The 25,630-nt window shown below is 40.6% G+C and overlaps 2 protein-coding genes across 6 annotated transcripts in view; one reads left to right on the top strand and one right to left on the bottom strand.

Annotated features, from left to right (window-relative positions):
* Positions 1-3,976, top strand: part of col15a1b (collagen, type XV, alpha 1b) — a 55,080-nt gene extending 51,104 nt beyond the window's left edge. For all 5 annotated transcript variants that reach the window (XM_067604983.1, XM_067604979.1, XM_067604981.1 and 2 more), the window contains one exon: positions 1,362-3,976. In XM_067604983.1, coding sequence (XP_067461084.1) covers positions 1,362-1,584 — 223 coding nt within the window. In that variant the 3' untranslated portion in view covers positions 1,585-3,976. The remainder of the gene's footprint in view (positions 1-1,361) is intronic.
* Positions 3,977-5,213: 1,237 nt separating this feature from the next.
* Positions 5,214-24,913, bottom strand: xrn1 (5'-3' exoribonuclease 1). The gene is made up of 40 exons (XM_067604971.1): positions 24,673-24,913; positions 23,026-23,258; positions 22,581-22,678; positions 21,953-22,062; positions 21,748-21,858; positions 21,576-21,661; positions 21,356-21,443; positions 20,994-21,162; positions 20,517-20,584; positions 19,958-20,092; positions 19,692-19,858; positions 19,484-19,573; positions 19,178-19,334; positions 18,864-18,983; positions 18,566-18,735; positions 18,215-18,332; positions 17,864-17,959; positions 17,063-17,166; positions 16,600-16,734; positions 16,283-16,445; positions 15,844-15,957; positions 15,642-15,740; positions 15,410-15,525; positions 15,151-15,297; positions 14,915-15,004; positions 14,437-14,572; positions 14,212-14,268; positions 13,369-13,501; positions 13,156-13,225; positions 12,691-12,886; positions 12,494-12,583; positions 12,244-12,327; positions 12,024-12,104; positions 11,726-11,863; positions 11,435-11,570; positions 11,061-11,233; positions 10,823-10,936; positions 10,038-10,143; positions 9,015-9,193; positions 5,214-8,872 (listed from the first exon to the last, which is right to left on the bottom strand). The coding sequence occupies exons 1-40, from the start codon at positions 24,745-24,747 to the stop codon at positions 8,564-8,566; spliced, it is 5,061 nt and encodes a 1,686-aa protein (XP_067461072.1). The 5' UTR covers positions 24,748-24,913; the 3' UTR covers positions 5,214-8,563.
* Between the last annotated feature and the right edge of the window lie 717 nt (positions 24,914-25,630).

The following is a 25,630-nucleotide window of genomic DNA, read 5'->3' as shown; positions in this document are numbered from 1 at the left end:
CCCTCAGCGGCTGTCCTTGATACTTATCATATTTTTCATGTTCACATAGCCAACAAAAGTCACTGAGAGGCTTTCATTGGCACTAGCTGATACAGTATATAACTATATTAATTAATATGGCAAGAGAAATCAAGCAGCATACCACAGTCAGGGTTTCTGCAGGGTTCACCAAGTTGAAATTGAGGCTTTTTAATACTGCATAGAATTTACCTGTTTCACCAGCATACCAGCTAAAGTATGAAAGTATGACAAGAAACCAGTAGGCACAATATGCTCTAAAATTATATAGATTGCTATCAATTTTTCTCAGTACTTTCCAGCAGTATTAATTTAATGCAACCTGGACCCAGATAAGCAGCAGAAATGGATGGATGGATTTACCAATGAAAAAACCTAAGTTAACTATCAGTGGTGACAGTGTTTGCTACAGGTCTGATGGCATTGACTGAAAAATGGATCTAACAGCTTCTTGCAGCACAATTCACTGTTGCAACAATCACATTTTTATCTCATAGGTGTGTGACCCTTCTTGACAGCCTGCAATCAGATACAAAAACATTCTATAATGAACATACTCGCTATGGCAAAATTGATTAAGTGATCATCAATGCAATACCATAGCCTCAAATACAAACGGCAGCGACCATGAATAGATAGGCTCAATGCTGTTCCTGTTCCTGTAAACAGTAGTGTATATCCATCAATTATCTAAGGACAAAGGTTGCAGGGTTTCCCAGTATGTATTAGTTCAAAGGCCACGTCAAAGGCAGTCTGACCTGCCAGAGTAACCTGATAAGGGACAAAGATTTGCTCTCAGGCCCCCCATAACCCCTCCACTACCTACCAATATCTGCACATTGTGTCTGTACCCTGGTGCCTCCTAATTCCCATAATAGTCCCCACTCCTGTACTGAAGTGATACTTAATATGTGCTTAATTGAGGTGATTTGATTAAACACAACTGTATTTAGGAACAAGCACCATCTTTGTTCAATGTAAATTCTTATTCAAGCTCTTCAGACTAGATTTTGAGGCAGGGCTTCTCTATAAGATACAACCAGACCTGCCTTAGTTGATGTTGTACGTTTGTGATTTTCAAATGAGTTTGCAATAAATCAGATTGTGGTCACCCGGGTCAGTCGCCCACTTTGCCTGGTTAGTAATACAGCCGTACCTGCACCCAAAGGAAAAACCCTACTGCTAGTGAGCCACTGTTCCTGCCTTTATTTGTGACAAAAAATATCATCACCCTACCTTCCATCCTTCCTTCCCTAGACTAATATAGTGTAGAAGAAGCCTCCACTCACTTTGCAGTATCTCTCATCAACTCTGCCTTTGTGTGTGTGTCTCCTTCCTCCCAGGCCAGAGAAGATGGTATGGCACGGCTCCAGTCCCGTAGGAATCCGTCTGACCACTAACTACTGCGAGGCGTGGAGGACGGGTGACATGGCGGTGACGGGCCAGGCTGCGCTGCTGCAGACAGGACGCCTGTTAGGACAACACACCCGCTCCTGCTCCAACCACTACATAGTGCTGTGTATAGAGAACACATACGTTGGGAACACACATGAAAGGAGGACCTGAGTAGACAGAGGAAACACAAACACACACACACACACACACACACACACATAAACACACATGCAGGCAGGTTGACAGTGCAGAGCAGAATGTGATACAGTGCACATGAATGGGAACACACACAGGCACATACACACATTATGATCATCATCACCGTTTGCATAGAAATTACAAGTACACAGACTTTTGTTCACACATGCAAACACGCAGATAAACTCACATGTTAACATGCAGAAGCAAGCTCCTACACGAACGTAACACACATCAAGACACACACACGTTGTTCAATTTAATCTTTATTTCACACCTGAACCCATAATGTCGCCACGCATCCGTCCAAGTTTAGATTTCAATTATTTATATTCAGCACACATCTAACAGTGCATCTTATAGTTCACAGCGGGTCATCACACAGGACAGGTTACACTATTTGTTGTTTTGGGATATCAGGCACTGACACAAACTGATCTGAATAGAAATGATGATGGCATGAAGGCACTTACTAGTGCTACAAATTCAAATTCACGTCATAGTTTTATATGTTTGGGTGTGTTTTTCAGTTCCAGGCAGCCATTGGTTTCCATCCATCTCCCTACAGTACAAAAATGTATGTAATATTTTTCGTCAGTGTTGTTACTGTTGCATGGTAATGGAGTTTTATGCAATTTCAAAATGCATTACCTCACAGCGATAATATCATTTTGACAAAAACATTTGTTTCATACTGTACAGAAATGAAGGTAAACCAATGGATCACATTACTAGAACTGATTCATTTAATATCTGTTTTTTAATGGAGGAATAAAGGTAAAAATGCTCCATGTACAAAATTTTACATGCCATGACAGTGTTGTAGTTTAGACAAAAGCTGTTTCTTAAAAAGAGAAGGAACATTTACACCGCAGATTGTGACTGAGTTTTCAGGTTATGATAGAAATAAGATAATCAGGTATGAGTAACTTAGAATTATGATTTCTCTTTAAAGGATAAGGCTGCAATATTCAGCATTTTTGTTATTGTCATCAAATAGAGAAAACTAAAACTAACTGTCTCTAAAGACTTTCCAACTTACCCACTCTGTGTGTGGCTCTCAGCCCCAAGCCCATTGATTGCTAATGAAGATGTAAATCTTTTAAAATGAGTCACAAATATATACTTTTTTTTAAAGCTGAGTTATTCCTTAAAACTGCTGGGCACTGTAGTTTTTAGCAAATGCTACCCAAACAGGAAGAAATAGTGCATTTGTTTGGGACTATTTTCAGTAGCGGATTAATACACCTTTGGTGCTCTAGTGAGTATTTGTGGCAGCAGGACGGTGTGTGTGTGTGTGATTGAGACAGTGTGTTTTCATGGTAATGAAGTAACATGTCAGCCAGTGCAACAATGTGGCTCATTAATGTGTTTTTAAAAGTTTTTGAACAACATTGGATCTCTATGGCACAGAAGAATAAGCTATATCAGGCTTTGACACACACACGTTAGTAGGGTCTGATTATTGTTTGTTTTGGTCTTTTCATGGGATTCATCGACAATAAAAAAAATACAGAATATCAGCAGACCCGTCCTTTAAGCGAGCAGAATGTAAACCATTTGGAAAACATACTGTTACTGTATACACACATAATGAGGTATTTCATCTATCAGACTATTTTAAGTGACTGTTATCCTCTAATGTTAGACATCAGTGTCCAGTTCTCCTTTCAAATATAAATACACTGCATGTCCATGACTTCCTAGAGATAGATATTGAAGAGACTGAAGAGATCAAATGTAGGAGTACTTAGATAATATTGAAGTTTCAATTCTTAATTGCAGAATGGCGCCCCCTGCCGAAAACTTGTAGACTCACAACCAGGTTTGTTTATCACAAATCATTTGTACAAATTCAAATCTATTTCAGGATATTATAGCAACATAGTTTTTTCTGCTGAACTGAAGTCCCGCTGCTTGCAATAAAGTGACCTGAACATTAACATCATGTGCTTTAGCATTAGAATTAGAGTTGAAATCAATGTGTGATTTTCATTAATTTATACTGTAGCAGGACATAGTTGGAAAATCTAGTGAGTTCACTTTCAGATTTCGATGAAGTTGGAACATGTGTACATATGTGTTGTTATTGTCCAAATGTTTTTGTTTTTTACTCTGTAGAGGTAGCTTTTGTATGATGCGCACTAAATGACTGAAGATTTTTCTCCCACCAAGTATTGATTGAGATGTAGTTCCAGCGTTGTGCCTGTAACGATGATAGACACAACATGTTTGAAGTGTTAGTTTTCCTGATGTCTGATTATGATGTTTCTGTTCAAACAAAACTTGAGCTTCTGAGGAAAAAGAACATTTGTACTGACTGACTGGTGCTCACTGAATAAATGTCTTATTTTGTTTTTGTAAAGTGTCGCCTCCTTTAGTTTTATTGTATGTTTTTACAGACTTTACAGACTGAAATCTCGCTAACAGCTACAGCGTGGTCTTCACTCTAAGAGACACACAGTCTGCAGAGTTTGTTGAACTACAAGGTCTTCTAATCAAATCAGATGTTTTTGTAGCGTGAAATCTGATATTTTCTAGGATCATTAACCAATTTGGAGCTCAAACTAGTGTCTCAACAGACATGATGTAACTCAGTCTCTGATGAAGACATGCTGATTGTCCAAAAGTTAATTGCAGCACTTTATTAAATTTTATTAATCTGATTTTTTTTTGCAACTATGGTGGCCTCCAAAGGACAAAACGCATACAAAAGCAAAAGCCCAAATATTAAGGAAATGTGCTCCAAATTTTTAAAAAATGCGAGAAATTGTAGAACACATATAAAAATTTAAGCACAAACAGAAATGCAACACTAACAAATGTATTGTATTGTATATGTAACTACAAATTTCAATTTTGTGTTTCGGTATTTCAAAGTGTTTTACAGTTTGTAGCATTTTTGGATTTTGAGTGCATTTCCTTTGCTTTTGTATGTGCTTTCTCCTTATTGGCCACTGTAATCATGGATTTAACCAATGAAAAATCCATCAATGAACATAGGGTGTGCATGAGTATAAACACGCCATATATCATCAGGGTTTTAATATTTCAGGTTGTAGCATTGGTAGCTGAGGTTATGGGAAGGTTATGCAAAGGAGAGGTGCAATATCATCTCATTTTTGGCAGAAGATTTAAATATAGATTAAGATTATTTTAAGTCTGTTTTAATAATCTTAATAATACTCATATGTGCATCAAGAGTTATTGGTTGTTCTAATCTCTCTGGTCCACGTTGCATGGAGTCAAATGAATGCATTTTTCAACCCGAAGAGGAGAGTGGATTCATGTTAGGAAGGAATGGCTTCACGCCCAGAATAAAGAGAAAGTCTTTCAGCAACTGGTAACCTTCTATGTACATGTGAGCATTTGAGTAATGTTTTAAGATAGACCCCGTTCTTATTTTGTTTTTAACGGCAGCTCTTGGCTTCAAAAAACACTGAAATTTAAAAAGAAAAATCTGAAAAAAAAGTGATTTCCTCATGTGAAATAGAAGCAGGCATGTTGTAACAAAAAGTCACTTTAATCATTGGATATGTACAGCACATTCCTGAATCAAAACAGCAAGTCATTATCTCTTCATATTGAGAATTCTCTACGTCTTTTAATATGCAAAAAAAAAAAAAAAACAACAAACAAAAAAAACAGATATACAACAGGTGTGCTTCAATTTCCACATTTTTTTTTAAAACCTCCCCTTATTGCACCAGAGCCTTATAGACTTCAGTCCCAGGGTTTGGCGTAAGGATATCAGCCTTAAAAAAAAAAAAAAAAAAAAAAGACAAAAACATTGAAAACATACTATAGGTCGGTGTCCCTCAAAACAAGGACAAAGTAAATACACTTTACTTGTCGCTACAGCTGCTTCCATCACTGTAGCTTCACCACAAACATTATTGAAACAATATTATTATTCTGCTTGCTTAGAAAAAACCCCAAGACTGTCTATAAAAAGGGTATTGATAAAATCCATAGTTCGTAAAGGAAAAGAAATCTTTAAAATGGACAGATTTTGTACGCATGTGTGCTTGGCTAAATATGTCCAGGTGTATAAAGCTGTATAATAATAAAGGCCGGGATTTTAAATAGCCGCACAGCTTTAGAAAAGCGCTCACCAAGACCTGCTGGAACCTTCCCAAAAGCATCTCACAGACTTGATGCGTCTAATTTAATTGACACTTGAAGAAAATGTTTTGAATGCATCTGTGCCATTAAGTTAATCATCATTGACACTGTCTTGTTTTGTATTAAACTTACGATGCTCTTTGGCTGCATTTACACAGATACAAAAATGAATCATTTCCGCCCTTCATGGGACGACACATGTATGTGTCTGATAGCAACTGATTCATTTCACTTATCTGTGTGTGGATGATCCCAAGTCACACACACACACCTCTGAGGACCGCCATGACAACATGATACATATACACACACAACTGTCACATTAAATTAAAACTGTCGACACACAGACAAAACTATATTTTTGACATTGGTCACTAATCAGAAACTTTCATCGGTGAAGAAACTCTGCATTTAATAAAATCGAAATTGTCGGTTTTCATTTACAAAAAAATTCTACTTAATAAGTCGAGTGAGTTTCTATATATTTACAAGAAGAAAATGTGAATCTTTGTAGCCTAAAAATATACATGGATGGGAAATAACTACAGAGGAGAACAGACACAAAAAAAAGGCAAAATTTGAATTTTTTTGCATCTGTGTAAATTCAGCCTCATGTATCAGCTATAATCAAGATGCTTTTGGAAACTCTGAATCTGGCAGTGTAGGAAAGTGTTTCTGGACTCCGACAAAACTCAACACAGATTCGGACAGATTCTAGACATTTAGCAACATTAAAATGAAAGGACTTCTTCACAAGGTCCGGTTTATAAAAAAAAATAAAAATAAAAAGGACAAATCAAAGGCGATTGTAAAACTAGTCACTGCAGGTGGAATCTGACTCTGGTTCACATGCTGGTGTAAAAGCAGCTCTGCAGTGGAAAATATATAATAACCTGTTGAAATTAACCCCGAAACCTTTTACTTTGGGGGTGCTGTTAAACCATAAAAAAGTATAAAAATGCAGCTAGTTGTCAAAAGTCACTGAAGGAAAAAAAAAAAGGCTGTGAAAATCTACTTAGTGGGGGAAAAAACTATCACAAAACATTACAACAGTTAATTAATGTTGGCCGCGTTAACACCGCTGATCCAAACCTGACTGAGCTGATGCATGAACAGCTGTAATGCTTCATGCTCTGATCAGTGAAGCCATGATAGAAAGCCAATTTTAAGCATTATAAATACACCAACACCCCCCCTCCCCCTCCCCTCCTCCCCGTGCATGCAAACCAGTCTTCTAAAATACGTGCATGTAAATGAACGAAGTATGTCTGTGAGCGTTGAGAGGAAAAGCAGGCAGAAGTTGCCACTGCAGAGCGAGTCTGAGACTAAAGTATGATGAGGACTTCTATCACGGCTACATGTTCCTGAGACCAAAGATCCGCATTCCATCAGAGCTTTTACCGAACACTATTTACAGAGTGACCGGGAGCAAAACGATTAGCGCTTACCGGTATCTCTGTTCTCAGTGTGTGTGTTGCCATGACGCGAGCACCTACAGTCAGTGTGAAAACTCTGAGGTCCCTCAGCTGTAGATACAGAAGGCAACATTTGAAAGAGGTGTTGAGGCAGAGCTGAGACTGACATGGGAGGCTGGAAAGACTAAAAAAAAATAATCAAATAACACTGAGCACATTCATCGCCAATTTTATAGCCTGTATTAACACACAAACAGCCTGATGTGAAATACTGTACATATGACTCAGACAATACAGGTTTTTGTACTCAAGTTGTTGTTTTTATAAAAAAAAAAAAAAAAAAAAAAAATCCACCCTTATGTTTTCAACATGCTGGCGCTGGTGAGCAGTTATTGTTTCTCAATAGAATATTCACTAAAGTGCATATTTCATTAAGACGATGCACTTTTAAGGCAGTGTTTCGCTTCATTAGATCTTCTGTACGCAGCACACTTAAGACGCCTTTAGACTGCGCCACAACAATAGTGGAAGTTTATTGCACGTCACACCGCGAATAAACTCAGTGTCAGTATGATACCGATTCGAGGCTGTGTGCGTTTACTTTACTCATATTTCGAATGCTGTATTCTGATTGGTTGGTTTGTAGATGTGAGAATTTGTTCCTATAAATTTGAACAATATCTGTATTGTTAAAATTTTGCTGCAGGCTGTCTTTGAGCTCCACATCAGTCGTCGTAGACAGACCAAAACCTCGACTACGACGAGTCGCCAGAGTGAAGCGGAAAGTACAAATTCATCCGACTGACCTTGAGGTTTGTTTACAACGTGTCTGATCAGCTGACCAATCCTGTTGGTTACCCTGTTGGAGCTATTTTTTCCCTCCAGTGTTCCCCTATTCTGCCATCTTAGCAATTACTTGCAATCTTTACACAGCTGATAGAACTAATAGCCGGAGCTACCAAAATAAAAGTAGTAATAAAAGTATGTTTCCTTCCTTCTTCATGAAAATGTTGCACTTTTATGGCAGCGTTTCACTTTATGTAGCAAACTTAGCAGCATGAGTTGGATGAACATGTGCACCTTGAAATATATATTCTGACTTAAAGAAACTACAGCCACAAGATGATTACGCTAGAATAACTGATGTAAAGTGAAGAGGTGATGATGAAGAGGGGATGCTATGTTTCATCTGTGACGTGAGGCGGATGACGAAATGAAAATGGGAAAAATGTTGCTATTAGTAAAAGCTGAAGCTGCTGTCTGCACTGAAATGTTGCGTGAAAAAGTTCCACAATGAAGAGGTTTTGATCAGAGATGCTGAGTTAGGCCTCAATACAGCAGCGCCTATCTCTCTCTCTCTCTCTCTCTCTCTCTCACACACACACACACGCACACACACACACAGCAGCGCATCACTCGGAGACTTTAGCCGCCTCAAAGTTGACAGCCAGCTTCCTGTGCTTCCTCTTGGAGGCGGAGCCGGGGGTGTGGCCTGTTGATGGGGGGTTTTGCCGAGGAGGGGTCATGGGCACGGCATCTGCTGGGGTTGGACTGGACGAAGAGGGGTTGCTGTTGGCGGCGTGTTGGTGCGGCTGGTCTGATTGGCCAGAGGGCTGATTTTGGGCTTTCTGTGATTGGTTCCTGGCGACGGTATGGGCGGCGCTGTAGAACTCTCGAGTCTCTTGGTTCTTCTTGTTGGCCGAGACCCGCTTCTTAGTCACCTGTCCATGTCCAAAGATAAAGAAACACCTGGTTACTGTGACTGATTTATAATAAAACAACAGAAAGGAAGAAAAAACACCAGACAAGGAGCAACAATTATTCATTCTTATGTCTGAATTGTGTGTGTGTGTGTGTGTTGACCTGTAACGGGATGAACTGGTTGTGTGAGCCGATGGGTAGTGATGTTGCAGGCTGGGGGCGAGCAGCACCAGGGAAGGTTCCTGTAGCTCCGTAGAACGGTTGGCTCTGGTGGTGGTGGGGAGGCAGAGCCATTCCCCATAGAGGAGCAGGGTAACCTTGGGGGGGCAACAGCAAGCCACCTGCAGAAACGATTGGACGGATGAGAAAACTGCTTATTGAAAAGCTACAGTTCATTTATTTATATGAGCCTATGAGCCAGTCTCCTTACTTATGAGACGGAAAAAAGACCAACTAACTAGAAATACCGCCTCATGGTTGTACGTCACCGCCTCCAAGTCAAGTTGCATCCATGTCTGTCCAGACTCATAATATTTGTAGTGAAGACTTTGAAAGAATTTAATTAAATCACCACAGTTTCAAGGTGAGCACCCGAGATTAGTGTCACCAATTCAGTATCTGACCAAATGTGAAATATGGTCACAATCTCCCCTTCTGTTCCTGAGTTATGGTTGAATAATGGTCAGAAAAGTGTTTTTGCAGAACATTATGATGTCACAGTGAAGTTGACCTTTGGCCTTTTGGATATAAAATGTCATCACTTCATCATTTTATCCTATTAGACATTTGTGTGAAACTTTGTCATAATTAGTGTATGAATTCTTGATTTATGGCCAAAAACCTGTTTTATGAGGTCACAGTGACCTTTGACCACCAAAATATAATCAGTTCATCTTTGAGTCTAAGTGGACGTTTGTGCCAAATTTGAAGGAATTCCATCAGATATCTTGTTCACAAGACTAGGACGGACAACCCCAAAACATTGTGCCTCCGGTCATGACTGTCGCCAGCGCAGAGGCATAAAAACAAACGAGTGCAGAGAACAGAGAGATGAAGTAAGACAGAAAGAAAAAAGATTTGTAGTCTGTGATCCATTGTTAATATACAATCTTTGATCATAGCCATCTATCACAGCCTCAGAAACACATGCATCTAACATGAACTGGAAAGCAGGGGGAGACTGACTTGATTGGTTGAAGACAGGGGTCATGGCTCCCATGGGTGGAGGTCGTATCTGGCCCATTCCAGGGTACAGAGGGGGTGGGAGGGGGAAGCCTGAGCCCACTGAGTTCTACAGATAAACAAGAGGACACAGACAGAAAAACTTTAACTGGAGATCAACAACACTTCTGATATTTTCATGCATATTTAAAATATCGCACTATTTGGACAAACAAGCATTGTTTTTTTTGCCAGATATTAAAGTAACCTGATGTAATCCAGAATTATCACATACAGGATATCAGCCTGTTTCTTCTCATTTGTCGAGTGAAAAGGAAACTCTCTTAACTTGAACTTTCTTTCTTTGAATGGCAGATGGCCTCGCAACAGTATTTCATCAAAAGACAGTTACAAAAATATGAAAAATTCTGCATTCCAAACTGTCTGAACATGTCAGGAACAAACAGAAATTCTGCTTTTGTTGGGTCCAAAAATAGGTGCAAAAAAATTCTACTCTGAGTCTTCGTTCTGGTTTATGAGACACTATCGAGAATGAACCATCACTTACAAATTACATTTCCAGAAAACTGGATATCCTGATATGAAAACGTAGATAAATCAAACCTTTGATTTACTGGGTGCTGTTTGAACATTTAAAATGGTCTTTTTTTTCTGTATTCTGGACACTGAATGTTTCAAATAAAAGCATCACATACTGTGGGCTGCTTCTAAAGAACAACTTAGTAGTCATGTCACGCTCTCATGCACACATTCACACATCAACACAAGTGTGTGTGTGTGTGTTGTACCAGTCTTTGTAAGGCAAAGAAGGCAGCTTTCTCCTTGGCATCGTTTTCTGACTGACACTGTGGACCGTGAACCATCAACCCGTTGGACAGCTTGACCTGACACACCACCAGACCCTGCACACACACACACACACACACACACACACACAGAGAGAACAACGTTTGAAAAGATCATGAACATGACACAAAGTGCAAGACGTGTTAAGATGTGAGTCGAACACGCGGTGCGCAGCGTTACCTGTCTGTTCCGTATGTAGCTGAACTCGGGTGGTGCCATGCCCAACCCCACGCACACGCACGCCAGCTCTGACACCTTACTGGTCAGCATGGCGTTGGGGAGGTTGGCCGAGGTGGCGGACGCGGGAGAGGCTAGTGCGGCTGGGTCTCCGTGGGGGGCGTTCATGTTTGCCGCTGGAGGGAGAAGAACATGAGAAAACGTGGTTCAGAGTGGAACGCTGTTTGTGAGTCAGTCTACGAGTAGATTCAACTGCTTTCTTCTCAGTGTATTTTGTCATTCTGGACAGCAATTTCTCAGTTTGCCAATTTTAGCTACTGAATCTGGTTGCAGAGTCAGTACATTTTCCTGTAATGTAGTAATCAACAGTTAGTTACCTAGTTTTTTGGACGATCGTCTCCTGTTCTGCTGCTGTCCTCCGGAGGACGCAGAGTTAGCCATCTCCTGGGAGGAGGGACTTCCTGTTCCAGCACCGTCAATCTTCAGCATCTCCTTTAACATCAGGGTTCCCTTCTACAACAGCAAACACACACAATCTCAATTCAATTATCCTTGACAAAAATAAGATAACTGTAAATACATGTGTGCAGGACAAATACTGATAGAAGTTAGCAGGTATTTTGGGAAATGGGAAAACTTTTCATCCAATCGGTGCCTTTGATACTCACCATGGCAAAGGACTGTGGGGACAACGGCCCATCTGATTGGCTGGGGGGTGCTTGTGAGGGGGCAGCAGAAGATGGGGTCTGCTCGCTTCCCTTGGAGATCTTGAGACTGGCTATCAGGTCCTCAAACTCAGTGGTGGCCTAAGAGAGAGAAATGTGAGAAGAGACAGCAGAGTGAATATGAGAAATCAAACCTTCTGAATGATTTAAAACTTTGTACCGTCCCTCTACAGCACTAATAATCACACAGAGATGTAAAAACAAGGAGATTAAAGAAAGAAAAAAGGAAGTGTGTGTGTACCTTATTGGCTGTGTTCTGTGTGGGCAATAAGGAGTTGGCGTCTTCATTTTTCTTCAGCAGTCTGATTCCACCGACCGAGGCCTGCAAAGTACAAACAAATACTACATTAAGTACATATCTGCAGTGTGAATCTGAAAATGTGTATCAAGCCATGAAAGGCCCTTTTCTCCTTCATTAAACACACACACACACACACACACACACACACACAAACACTTACATTATTTTGCCAATGAGCAGGAGGTTTGTGAGGAGGGCCTGAGTTCTGCAGAGACTGCCACACGTTACTGTACTCGTCTTTACTCTGGAAGGAGGAGCGGAGAGAGAGACAGGAAATAGAGGCAGTGAGCAGTGCTGTCTCACCACAGCTGTCATTTCATGCACATGCTCCGCATACTGGAATACATACAGTGTACATTTATAAAGGAATAGAAGTGAGAGGGAGGCTAAATACAAATGACCCTGCTTACCTTCCCCTGTTGTTTCTGGATGGGACCCTTCGAGGGAGAGTTCCTGTTGCCTTGGGACGCTGCTTTCACTGCGTTGTGTTTGTTGTTATGCTACAGATATGAGGTAAAGAGGTGGAAGAGAGAGACAAAGCGATATTAGGTCAATTCAAACAGGGGGGAGAAAAAAAAAAACACAAAAGTGCTGTGTTGCGTCTTACTTGTGTGGGTATGAACGGTGAGCGCGGAGAGTGGTTGAGGCCCGCCAGCTGGCGTTGTGAGTTGAAGTTGCCGGCCGCGGCAGGCTGAGGTTTGACGATGGCGGTGAGTTTGTGGGAGGTGTGATCCACTCGGGCGCCGTGGGAGAGGTTGATGAGAGCGCAGGGAGGGAGGCGGTAACCGCGAAGTGACGTACACCTGAGGACGTAAACAGACACAGACATGCAGTACCACAGTCACACGTCTGATCAGAAATGTGGGAGAGTTTGAATTGATCAATGGAACGGGTGTAATTCTGAGCAGCTGTTTGTCTTGGAAATATTTGCCGATTAGCCAATAGCTGACTAGCTTTTGTTTTTTATACCGTAAGGGTTTGTTTTCTTTTCTTTTCTAAGCAGGATTTGACTGCAGGATTACTGAAACATCACTTATCATACAGCAGATTAGTGCACTGCAGTATTAATTACCTGATGTTGAGACCTCCAGCAAATTCCTCATCAAAAAGCACCTCATAGAGAACCTCTGCCTCGCGCTCAGCTGAAGACACAAACACAGACACAATATTAACGGTTTTCTTCTTTATATCACACACCTGCATTTCACCCTTGAAAACTATTGAAGCTTTAGTAGAATCCTTAAACTATATGAAGACATGAGTGTAAGAAAGTGTGTGTCTTCACCTCCTTTGATGCCGATAATAGTTCCTCTGAGTCCCAGCGGGACGGTGAAGCTCTCCCTAACATTAATGACTCTGTCAAACAGGCGATACTCGGCATCGGGGTCTGGGACCACACCCTGCTGCTGCTCCAAGGGCTACACACAAACACACACACACACACACACACACACACACACACACACACACACACACACACACGTGTTTAATACTTTCCAAACATAAACCGGATCAAATCTGGTAAACAAAGCCTACACTTTGTCATTTCTGAGAAGTGACATTGAGGTCAGAAATGGCTGTGGAGTCTCTCTTTAATACTTGTTAGATAATCATTTTAATATAATTAGCTAAAAGTCATATTGACAGGCTTTGCTATAATTTTTCCAGGCTTTTTAAAACCATTATGTGTCATTTCCAAACTAGAATGTATCAATTTCTTTCATTCTTCTTTTGAAATTTTCGAGAAACTTTATTAGAAGCCTGGATATAGAACATCTAATGGCAGTCTCAACCAAATCTGATTCACTTCTTTCTGGGCATGAGATTAAAATAAAATGTGCACTGAAACAAGAATGCAATATTTCGATGTTGTGAGCACAACAAATGAAAAACACATTTACCTCCAATGAATAGGTGGCTGAAACATCAGAGACAGATATTTCAAACCTGAGCAAATAAAACCCAAACTCTCTGGGTGGTTTGATATCAGTAAAGGCAAGTGAGAAAACATGTTTGTGTGAACAGACTCTGTGAGGTGGAATTTTACAGCATGTCACCAGGAAATCTAGCTTTATATTTGCTTTAACCTAAAGTAAGACTCAGACTGATGCAGGCGAAATGTACTTACCCTGAAGAGGAGGTGAGGCTTGACAGTCACACGGACCTTCTTGGTGCTCTTCTTCACCTGAGAGAATGATGGTGGAGGGTGCGACAAAGAAACACAGTGTAAGGACAGAGCTGTGTGTATGGTGGTGGGGCAGCAGGACAACAGAAACAGACTATTTCTAACAGAACAAACACATTTTTAGAAGCTGTGTGTGTGTGTGTGTGTGTGTGTGTGTGTCAGAGTCACCTTGGACTTCTCCACCGCCTCCTCGATCCTCTCCACGATGGCGGAGTCCAGCACCTGCAGGTCACATGACGCCCTGCTGATGGAGCTGACTGGATGGCTTTTCAACCACGAGGTGATTTCAGACACCTTCTCAGCCCTGTGTGGACATCCATCAAGTCATTTAACATCAATTTAAAAATGAACTCTGAATTCCTTGGAGATTTGAATGTAGAAGAAATGCATCTAAAAGAAGTTCTTCATTTAATACATCTTCGTCTGTGATGTTTTTGGGTTGCAGACTTTTTGGAAGTTAAGAATTTTTGGGTGCGTGTCAAAATTTGTCAAAACTTTTTATCGGGGATAATTTACAACGGAGGCCTCAGTTCTTCGCTTTTTCATTTTTCATCATAAATTTGAGATTACATAGTGTCAACTGTTTCCAACAAGAGACAGCACCTATTGTACAAAGTATGCATTGGTTTGTGTGTGTGTGTTTTACCCATTCTGGTCCTCTCCTGGCCAGATATCATCCTCATAGAAAACATCATCATGACTGTTTCTGGACACTGTGTTGAATACCTCGGAAAATCTATGACAGCATAAAAAAAACACCATCAAAAACTATGCTTTTTCTCATGAATACGCTTCTTTACAAGTTCAAAGGAGAGAATTTCACACATTCCAGTACAAATCGTTCCAATGACTACACTGGGGGTTTTTTTTGATTGTACTTACCTGTCCAGGTATTCAGCTAGCAGTTCCTCCACAGCAGCAGAGTAGAGCCACTCCTTCTCAGTTCTCTTGGTGTATCCGGGAACCTCTTCGTTCTTCTTGTTGAACTTCAGGTTCAGGCCGACGTTAGCTCTTTGCTCACCACAGGGACTGGAGGCAGCGAAGCAGAAAACATTGGTACAGAGAAAGAAAAAGCGGGAACAAACAAAACCTTTGAATGCACCACAAAAAACACCATTCTGAAAGGTGTCATAACACTCACTTCTTCTTAGATCCTCTGCCGATGAAGATGCTTCCTGAGAAGCGGGAGACGAGGTAGCTGGTGATGCCGAGGCGAGACGCCAGAACGTATCCGGGACTGTACTTCACACAGTATTTCTACAAATACACACAGACATACACGCATGAAAGACAAATGGGTGAGGATGGAAAATACTCTCAGAATCAACATGACTTCTCAATTGAATGAGTGTTAGTGTGTGTGTGTGTCTTACATGCTGGTTCTGGATTAAAGGCTCCAGCTGCGGCTCGTGTGGCACGTTGAAGACCACGCGTATCCGGCCGTCTTTAATGACGTCGCTGGAATCTTGCACCTGTTCAGAATGTTTGAAAAAAGTGATGGGGAGTTAGAAGAGGAGACACTTTTGATGTTATCCTTAGTCGGAGAACTTGAGAAGCAGAGGACTGATAACATACCTCTCCCATGGCGCCGTAGTACGGGTTCCCCACCATGAAGACGGTGGTTGCTTGAGGAAAGAGCTCGTCTAAGCTCTTGAAGCAGGTCAAGGACGAGTAAAAGGCCTTGATGTCCTGTAGAGATCAAGGGAGATGCGGAGTTTAAGAGTGAGTGGGTAAGAAAGGTGATAAAAGAGTGGATTATTAGGATTATCAGTTGACAAAATAAGCTCTGACGTCTCTGTGCATCTGTATCAGTAGTGTCACAATAACAGAACTTTAATATTACATGAAAAAATGAATTCTACTGATGACTGACTGATCTGTGATAAACAAACAATCCTATGAACCTTAGCCAAAGTGTTTTTCAGTTTTAACACACACTGCCTTCATGGTGCTTAGTTTATGTGATTCTGTGAGTTTTATCAGTGTATTCCTTCTTGTATTCGTATGCATGTACCTTAACCACCGTCTGGTAGGCGAAAGGAAGGACCTGTTTGGCCCATTGTTTCTCTAGCTCCACCACCCCGTTGGCTTTGGGGACATATTTCCTTCCCGTCAGCGTCTGGCCGTACAAAACCACCACTGTCTCGTTCACTATGATGCCTTTCCTCTTCAAGAAACTGTGAAATTTTTTTTAGAAAGCAATCATAATGTTAGGCAAAATAAATAATGCCAAGAAAGCAAAACCTTCAGGTGTTACAATACTCTTTCTCAATATAACTATCCTGTTTATATAACACCTATACTTCAGCATTCATTTCATTTGAGCCTTACAATTCAGTGATTCCCTGGACCTCTTTCACCCAGTCCTTCTGCTCCTTGTCTGACAGGTGGGTGACTTTGGTGGGAGGAGGAGTGGAGGGTCTGTCATAGAGTCTTTGGACACCCGGTGGTTCCTCTAGAGAAAACCTGTAAAGCATGGTTAAAGATTTGACTTGGAACAGCTGATTCAGGCTTACACACACTTGCCACTATGTGTAGAATTTGGCGCCCCCCAGTGGTAGTATTGAAAAAAGGATCTCTATTTCAGCATCCACTGAGATAAAATCACTGATTCTAATAAAAGATGACATTAACTTTTATACGTTGATCATTAGTACATGGGCTGACAAAACCTGCATGACTACAGAACAGTGCAGCAACAGTAACATTTAGTTTCCTGTGAACAACAAAAAAAAACTTTCGTCAGACACATTCACTACATCATTGTGGGCAAAGGTCCAGCACTAGTTCTCACTTTGTTTCTCCATCCGACACCGCAATGATGCGAGCTTCCTCTAGATGCGGCCAGTTGACGAACACAGACTTCCCCAGAACTTGTGCGGCGACGTCATCGCATACCTAGATTAACAGAGGTAAAAAACAAAGAGAGAAAAGAGGCAGACAGGAAGTGTGAGTGAAAGGCAGAAATATAAACCATTTAAGTTCTAAATGTCAGAGTAACAGACAAATATGCAGTTAGTAAGACCTGTAGACAAGTACACACAAAAGCTTACTCTCTTAAAAACAATTCATTCTGTTCAAATTCATCCAAATTACATTCAATTCATAATTAATCCACACAAAGTTCACTAACTAGTGAGAATTTCTATTAGTTCCATTATACATCTGTCTATTATAAGTCATTAAAAATAGTTTTTATTGAGGAATATTAGCAGCTATACTAGCAGCCACTGGACTGTAATGTCTGCGTTGTGTGAAGATGATGTGGATCATAGTGTAAGTCAGTAAGTATAACGCTAGCTGTTAGCAACCACATTTTAGCACACAGCTGCTGTGGGTTCAGATGTTGACGATCACAGAAATAAGATCAGCCAGAAGCACAGCGAGGGATGTCACAACAGTGACCCCACGAGCATAGCAGTACCCTCACTACTCAGATATCAACAGAATTAAATGCACCAGCATCTTGTAATTACCACTTGTGGCAGCAGAGGCCGCTGTTGCTGCTGCTGCTCAGCAGAAGTTACATAGTCATGCTTTAATTCTGCAGTAAATATTTTTACAGCAAAGTGACGGAACACAAACAAAAGCTCACCGGCTCTCCTTCCTGACTGGGAAGGATGTCCAGCATCATGTTCTCCCCTCTGCTGCTCTGCTGGAACACGACCACCCCGCTCTTCTTCTTATTAAACTAAGAGAGAGAGAGAGAGGGGGGAAGAAAAGAGAAAGAAAGAGCATTAAATATATTTGTTATCATTCTCTATTTATTATATTTCCAAACAACCTACAAAACAGCAACACATTTTGTCTTAAAAATCAACATTCATGTTGCACTTTGACGTGTGTAGCTTCAGCGTATAAAAGTTAAAGCACCAGATCCTTTTTAACGTTTAAATGACTCAGCCATCTAACACAGGCGTACTGTCACGCCTGCACACAGTCCTACCTTGTGTCTGATGTGTTGCAGGGTGGGGAAGCCACAGAAGTACAGAGCTGAGTGATCCACATGCCTGCTGATGTGGTCTAACCCCACTTGCCAGGCATCCATGGGAATGTTTGCCTTCCTGTAACAACCAAACACAATTCCATTAGCCTGCAGTGAAATACCCATAATGACTGAGTGTCCTGGCTGAATTTCTTTGGCTGTGTTGGATGAAAATGTGGGATCGGTTAAAAAAGGTATTTTCTGAAACCAACCTGTACTGGCAGATTAAAAAAAAATAAATAAAGATAAATCAATTTAATGTTAAATCAGTATCAGGGCTGTGAGAGTGTGTGTGTGTGTGTGTGTATGTACCTGGCATGGCAGTGGACGATGTCGGGGAACAGCTGAGGCAGGTTGGAGGGGTATGTGAAGTCCATTTCAGGGTCATATGTGTAGACGGCACACTCTGTGTGACAATTCCTGGCTTTCTCTTCTTTAGTCAGCTTATGATTGTAGGGCTCCATGGCTGCTAGCAAGCACCTCTGTTAAAATAACACAAGCACACAAATGCAACATAAGCACATACTGTATAATTATGAGGTTAATTATGCTTTTTTTCAACTGTGGCACTATTTTTCCTCCACCAATGTGTGTGTGTGTGTGTGTGTACCTCATCTATGAAGGGAATGAGCACCACAGCCTCCCACTCCTGCTGCTTGCCATTGAGGTCCGTTTTAAAGTCAAGAGGGTAGTACTCAATAATGGGTGAGTTTTCACTGGTCATCAGGTGCTGAAACATCAAAACATCATTTTTATTACTTCACACGTGAGTCTTGCATGAGCCCTGATATTTACTACTTTTTAAATTGTTTTCTACATGTTGAGAATATGTGAAACATATGAAATATGCAACTTGTGCATCCACCTGTGTGTATAAGTGTGTGTGTGCTTGGATGTGTGTGTGTGTGTGTGTGTGTGTGTTACCCTGTAACTCTCAGGTAGCAGCGCCATGCTGGCAGCAGGCAGGACTGCCAACAGCTGCTGGAAGGGCATGAAGGGTTTTTCAAGGTCAAAGGTCAACTTTAACCCAGATATATTCCTGATGTCAGACAGGAAGGGAGCGTAGTGGTAGGGGTAGTACCTGGAGAGACATATACGCAATATTTAAAAGATTGATTTCAGCTGTATAGAAATATATGGAGCTGTGAGTGATAAGTTATCTGACCTCTTCAGGCTGCTGGAATGAAAAGAAACAAAGAGAATAAGAGAGATAATAAAAGATGGTCTCACCAGCTCCAGGATTGAACACCATGGTAATAGTAGTGGAGAATCCACTGGATACCTTCCACATAACATTTGGCCTGCTGGGCCAGAAACTCACTGAAAACATGAGAATAAAACATATTTTAGGGTCACTTACAAGTGATAAATTGATGTACAGACATTTTATGATTGTCTATATAAGATCTAGATTTAAGGTTTGTTTCAACACACTTACTCAGACACCACATCTACACCCATCTTGGTCATATAGTATGTGCGCTTGAACTGTCTGAACTCCGTTTCAAACATATCGTCCTCTTCTTCCTCATCTTCTGCCGCTGCTCCTTTTCCTTCTCCCATCATCACTCTGTCTGATGAGCTCAGAGCTGCCAGAGCTGAATCCTACACACACAAGATAGATCATTGGATTTATTAATAGAGGACTGAAACTATACCTGAAAACACTGAGCGGGTGTTGGGTGTATTTTATTGAAGCCGTACCTCCTTGTTGGTGTCTTTGCTGGCAGCTTCCTTCTCTGCTGCCAGTCCCGCCGCCTCATTCAGATACTTGTTACCCACTTTACTCTCGAACCACTTCAGGTCCACAAACACGTCACTAAAATGTTCCCGGTCAAACTGAAGAGAAATAAGAGATTCTAATGATGGCTTGTCAGAATACATGCAACCATGTCATAACTCATAAAAGCCCTGACAAATAGATCACTCAATGTCAGCTCTAGGACTGATACTTGTTTGTTTAGACTTGTTAAACTATATTGCTAATTTCCTATATAAACTTAATCATTTTAAAACATACAGAGTGCAAAAATATAAAAGCACAACCAAATTAAAATGTTTTAACTAATTCCTAAAACCACAACTGTTCATAAACTCTTGGTGTAATAAATTTGTTTAAATCTGCACATTGAATATCATAAGAATCTGCTAATTATTATTATTTGCTCTTAAAGTAAATGATCATCTTCAATACTAACAATAGCATATTTTGTTATTAATTATGTTATGTAATAAAAGATAAACTGGTCATTGACTGTCTCACCTCAGAAAGTTTCTCCAGGTATTTCTCGAAGTTTCTGAGGTTGAGGTGGCCGTTCTCATTCAGATAACCTACGTAAAAAAAAAAAGTTCAATTCAGTTTTGTATCTGATGTATGTGAATCTTAACAAAGTTTTTATAAGCTACGGAACTGAAAAACTGAGCCTTTAAGAAGACAAAAGAGGATACAGGCAATAAGACATGAGGCATCAGCAGGAAGAAAGGGGAAACTGTGTGATCCTGACATTCAGTATGCCTAACGTTATGTGTTCAGAAATGGTGAGTCAAATATCCAAATGTCAGTTTTCACACACACACTACAGTCCTGGATTTCACCCACTGTCATTGTAGGAAAACATTTCTCCGAGGCAAACCAAAATAAAACGCTAATTAAACTCACTGTGAACTGTGTTTTGAAACTCATATCAAGATTATTTCCATATTAAAACAAGATAAATTAAAAAGTCTGTTTGTCTCTCACCCCCCAGGCTGGGCAGTACGCTGATGTAGGTCTTATACAGCAACGGCAGAGCGTCGTGGTTGATGTGAAGATGAGGAAGGTGAGGGATGAAATCGTTTCCCACGAGGAAGCCCATTAGAACCCAGTCGTCTATTATTCGCTCCAAGTCATAATCAGAACCAATGTGATTCTGAAAAAAACATCCAGAAACATAATCAGAACACAGACTGCATGTAGTAAAGTGGTATTTAATAAGACACCAAACAATATACCAACATTTACTCTGCTATGTTTCACTAAGCTTTTACATGATTCAGCTAACTATATTGTTTATTCAGTATTATATATATATATATATATATATGTGTGTGTGTGTGTCTCACCCTGATGTCAGAGAACTCGTAGTCGATGTACTCCCTCATCAGAGACAAGTGAAGCAAGTGGAAAGTTGTCTCCTCTGGAGCCGTTATCCTACAACAAAAGAAAAGAGCAGAGTTCAGAAAAGAGAAAGAGCATTTTAGAATAGAGTAGGACAGAACAGACATGTGCATAACGCTGGAGAAAACATCAAATAAAGAAGGAGGAGAGGAGAGCGTATGAAACCTTTTCTGGGATTTCTTTCCTCCGAAGCGGACCTCCTCTCTGAGCAGGGAGAAATTTGGCTCGTGGCTGGTCAAACCCAACATGATCTACGACACAAGACGGTGTGAGCATCAAAAAGCTTTCCAGCGATAATGATCTACACCCGAATTTAAGTTTTATACACAAACCCTACCAGGTCAGCATCCAGGCCATACAGGCAATGTCGGGTGTTAGGGTCGTGACCCGGCTTGACTGTCTCAGAGCGAATAAACTCCATGATCTTATGTTCTCCCTCTCCTGGCGTCTATAAAGGAAGAGAACACACACACGCTAAGTACCTGTCATAGAATCACGGGCGGTTTTTACACAATCAGCCGTACACAAACTCAAACACGCACCTCATGACCAGACAGGTAGACTCTGACATTCTGCCACAGCCTGTCAGTGGAGAGCTTGTTGTGGACAAAATACTTAAGCTGCTCCTGAAGTCTCGCCATGAAGTCAGTCCCTGGAAGAAAGATGTGTAATTATATGTTAGCATCGTGTAGAATACTAGGATACAAAGGGACATCAATGTCTTATGAAGAGGAATGAATCCGTGTGCTGATTCACAGACATAAGAATGATGACTAACGCCTCCAAATCCACTAAATATAGTAAAGTTTACCAGTTTTTAGGAAATGACTGAGCCTTTATAAATGAAACTAAAGGATATTTGTGACCTATTAGAGATTTCTGTCTTCAGTAGGAATGAACGACCTTGGAGTATCACACATAGTTTAGAGACGTTGGTAACTACCAAGAGATGGAATTACATGTTGTTGGTTTTGGTCTTTTATTAGATTTAGATTTTTTTTCTTATATAATATTAGAAAAAACACGATTGCTACTGGATTGAACCGTCCATTTCTCCTTTCCTGGAATGAACAAGTATCCACTATACACATTCCACTATAGTTCCTTTATCAGTTTTAACGTGTGAGTTGTAGCTTGTTCGTTTTGTGTAAAGCTTTAGAGCATCCCTACCAGGAGTGATACAGTTGGAGTCAAAGCGAGCCTCCGTGGGAAGCACCTCTCCTTTATCCAGAGCTTTTTTAATCTTTTCCTCTGCTTCTTTGGCAGACCTAGACACACAGACATCCACCCACACACACACACACACACACACACACACACACACACGAGGAGATATGAAAGAGAGCGGATCAGTCTCAAGCTGCAGCTGCCTGCAGACTGGGTTTTTTTTTTTTTCAGTCTTTACCAAAGCAGAAGATGTTGCATTTTATTTCTAGTGTGTTTGGAGCTCATTCATATTAAGCAGTTTATACATGAACCAAGATAACAAAAAGAGAATACAAGAAGGGTCTGAGAAAAGATTAATGAAGGGTAATCAAAGTCCTGGGTATCATCTGATCCACAAACAGAGGGAAAACTTGTCTCTTCCTTCCTGCATCCCTCTCTCTCTCTCTACCTGAATCTCCGTCCTCTCTGCTGGTTCATCTTTGCCCTCGGCGCCACACCGTCCACAGCCATGAAGAAGACCTTGCGTGGCTTGATGATCCTGAAGAGCACCTCCAGGTAGTGGAAGATGTCAGCAAAAATCTTTTCCTCAGAAATGCGAAAGTGAACGTCCTCGTCGTTTGGGTGGGAACACTGGTGGATGATCCCGTTCATGTCCAGATAGAGATTGTCAAATTCTGGAATCTGAGAAGACAAAACAAACAAAAAGAAATGCAATGACTATGTGTGATAAATTGTAAAATATACACAAAATAAGTGTGTGACTGTGAGAGGGGTATCCTTGACATGACCAATTTGGGGCCATGAAGCTCATCTTTGTTAATAAACAAACACATTACAGTGTGTTCCTCCACACTGATGCAGACAAAGAACCTGTAAACTCTCCCGTAACATTGACATGTTGGTTTTCTAACAAGGAGATTTAAGTGCTATCTGTTGTACAGCTGCAACTAATCATTATTTTCCTTATCAGTTAACCTGTCGATTATTTTCTCCATTAAATCACTTACTTGTTTGATCCATAAAATGTCAGGAAATGGTGAAAAATGACTATTACTGTTTCCCACAGCGCAAAACAACAGCCTCAAATGTCTTGTTTTGTTCCAATCAACAGTCCATAACATAAAGAAATCACAAAACATTCACATTGAACAGCTGGAATCAGAGGATTTGGCAATTTTCTTCTGAAAAAAAAAAAGACTCAAAACAATTAACCGATTATCAAAATAGTTGGCAATTAATTTAATACTTGGCAACCGATTGATGAATCGACTAATGGTTGCAGCTCTAATCTGGTGTATTTTGTTCCTGTTAGATTGGGGTGACCTTAAGTAACAGGGAGAGGCATGCAAACTTATTTTTCATATCCAGTTTTGTCCAGCCTAAAGCTGATGACATTAAAAAGTGTTTATATTGGCTTTACACACATATCGGAACTGTCTTACACAACCTCAGTGACACTGAGCAACGTCCAGCTGATGAAACTGCTGCTCACACAGTGAAATATAATCTTCCCCACTACTCAGCAAACTAGGTCACCAAAGGTCCACTTCTGCTCCGCTGAAGTTCCTAAATAACTAAGTCACCAATTTGAGGTTAACTAAATTATTTCCCGTTGATGAAAATTGCAGGTTGACCACATAATTATGGCATTTTAAGCAACTAACTGTTACGTATGGCGGCTGTAAACTACCACACAACAGTAACTAGCTGAAGCCTCTATTCAGCTCTTGTTAGAGTATAGTTAGTTAACGCCAGCTAGCTGACTGTGAGAGGTTTATTGTTGTTCAGAATGTTCCTGCCCAACAAAGACCAAACTACTGGCTGGTAAACACATTTGCTAAGTTATAGTCACTCCGACCTGTTATAATGTGTTACATGAAGAGGAGCAAAATATCAAGCTAGTTAGTGTTGGAATGCCGTTCCGTCGTTGTTTGTGTGTGTTATGAAATAACGAAGGTGCCTGTGTGGTAACATGAGAGCTGTCCTGTTAGTTAGGTAAGCTATGTGATATACAACTTCACGGCCCGCTACACTTAGCTCCCCGATAGCCAGCTGCTAGCTGAGCTGTGAAGCTAAAACATCTCTGGTTTCCTACCTGATGTTCCTTCACAACTTCACTCAGACACGGATAGCGCTCCGAGATCCAGCGGTAAAACTTCGGCACTCCCATCTTCACCGCAGAACTCCCAGTCTCTGCCCCGAATTATAACTAAGTCCAAACTGAAGAGAGACTTTTGTAGAGACTGAACACAGACCAGGTTTAACTGGGTAATATGACAACTTGCTTTCAGTGGAGTCCGGTTTTGTTTCCAACGGCCCCGCTAACTAGCTAGTTGTCCGTGGTCCGTCTGCTAAAATATTCCGCCGCTTGTCGGAAAACGCAAGTTCCTTTTTTTGTTTTTGTTTTGGTTTTGTTTCCTCATCTCCCTGTTTGGAAACCTATTCCCGCCAGAAAATAAATACATATATAATTAAAAAATGGTGACAATTAAATAAATAAAAATTCTCACAATATTGCATTTTTCAAGTCAAAATAAGTCAACTTTATTTGTATAGCCGAGTGTCACAAATCACAAATTTGTCTCAGGGGGCTTTACAAGCTGTACAGCAATACACCATCCTCTGTCTTTAAACTCCCTTAAAAACCCTTTAACGGGGAAAAAAAATGGAAGAAACCTTTTTAAGTTGCACAGTATAATCATATTTGACCTACTAAAAGTCATTATGATACACACACACACACACACACACACACACACATGTATATATATATTGGATATATATTATAATCATGTTTTTTTGTATTTTGACTCTCCCTGGAGTCGGCTATGTGGACATCATGAACCACTGACACAATCATGAAATTTCCTCATGGTTCTATTATAGGAATTATAAAAAATATAACTAGGCTCTCAGTATGTTCATGTATTTTTTTTCGTGATGGGAGTGGGGTAACTCTATTAAGACTGACGATAGACTGGTCGTCCTCAAACAGCTCAATGCAAAATACATAACATAAGTAATATGACTTCTTAATTATGGCAAGATTTATG

This window comes from Thunnus thynnus, chromosome 12 (genome assembly GCF_963924715.1).
Source record: "Thunnus thynnus chromosome 12, fThuThy2.1, whole genome shotgun sequence".
NCBI lineage: Eukaryota > Metazoa > Chordata > Actinopteri > Scombriformes > Scombridae > Thunnus > Thunnus thynnus.
Note: the sequence above shows the minus strand (reverse complement) of the source record. Positions and strands in the feature narration are given on the sequence as shown.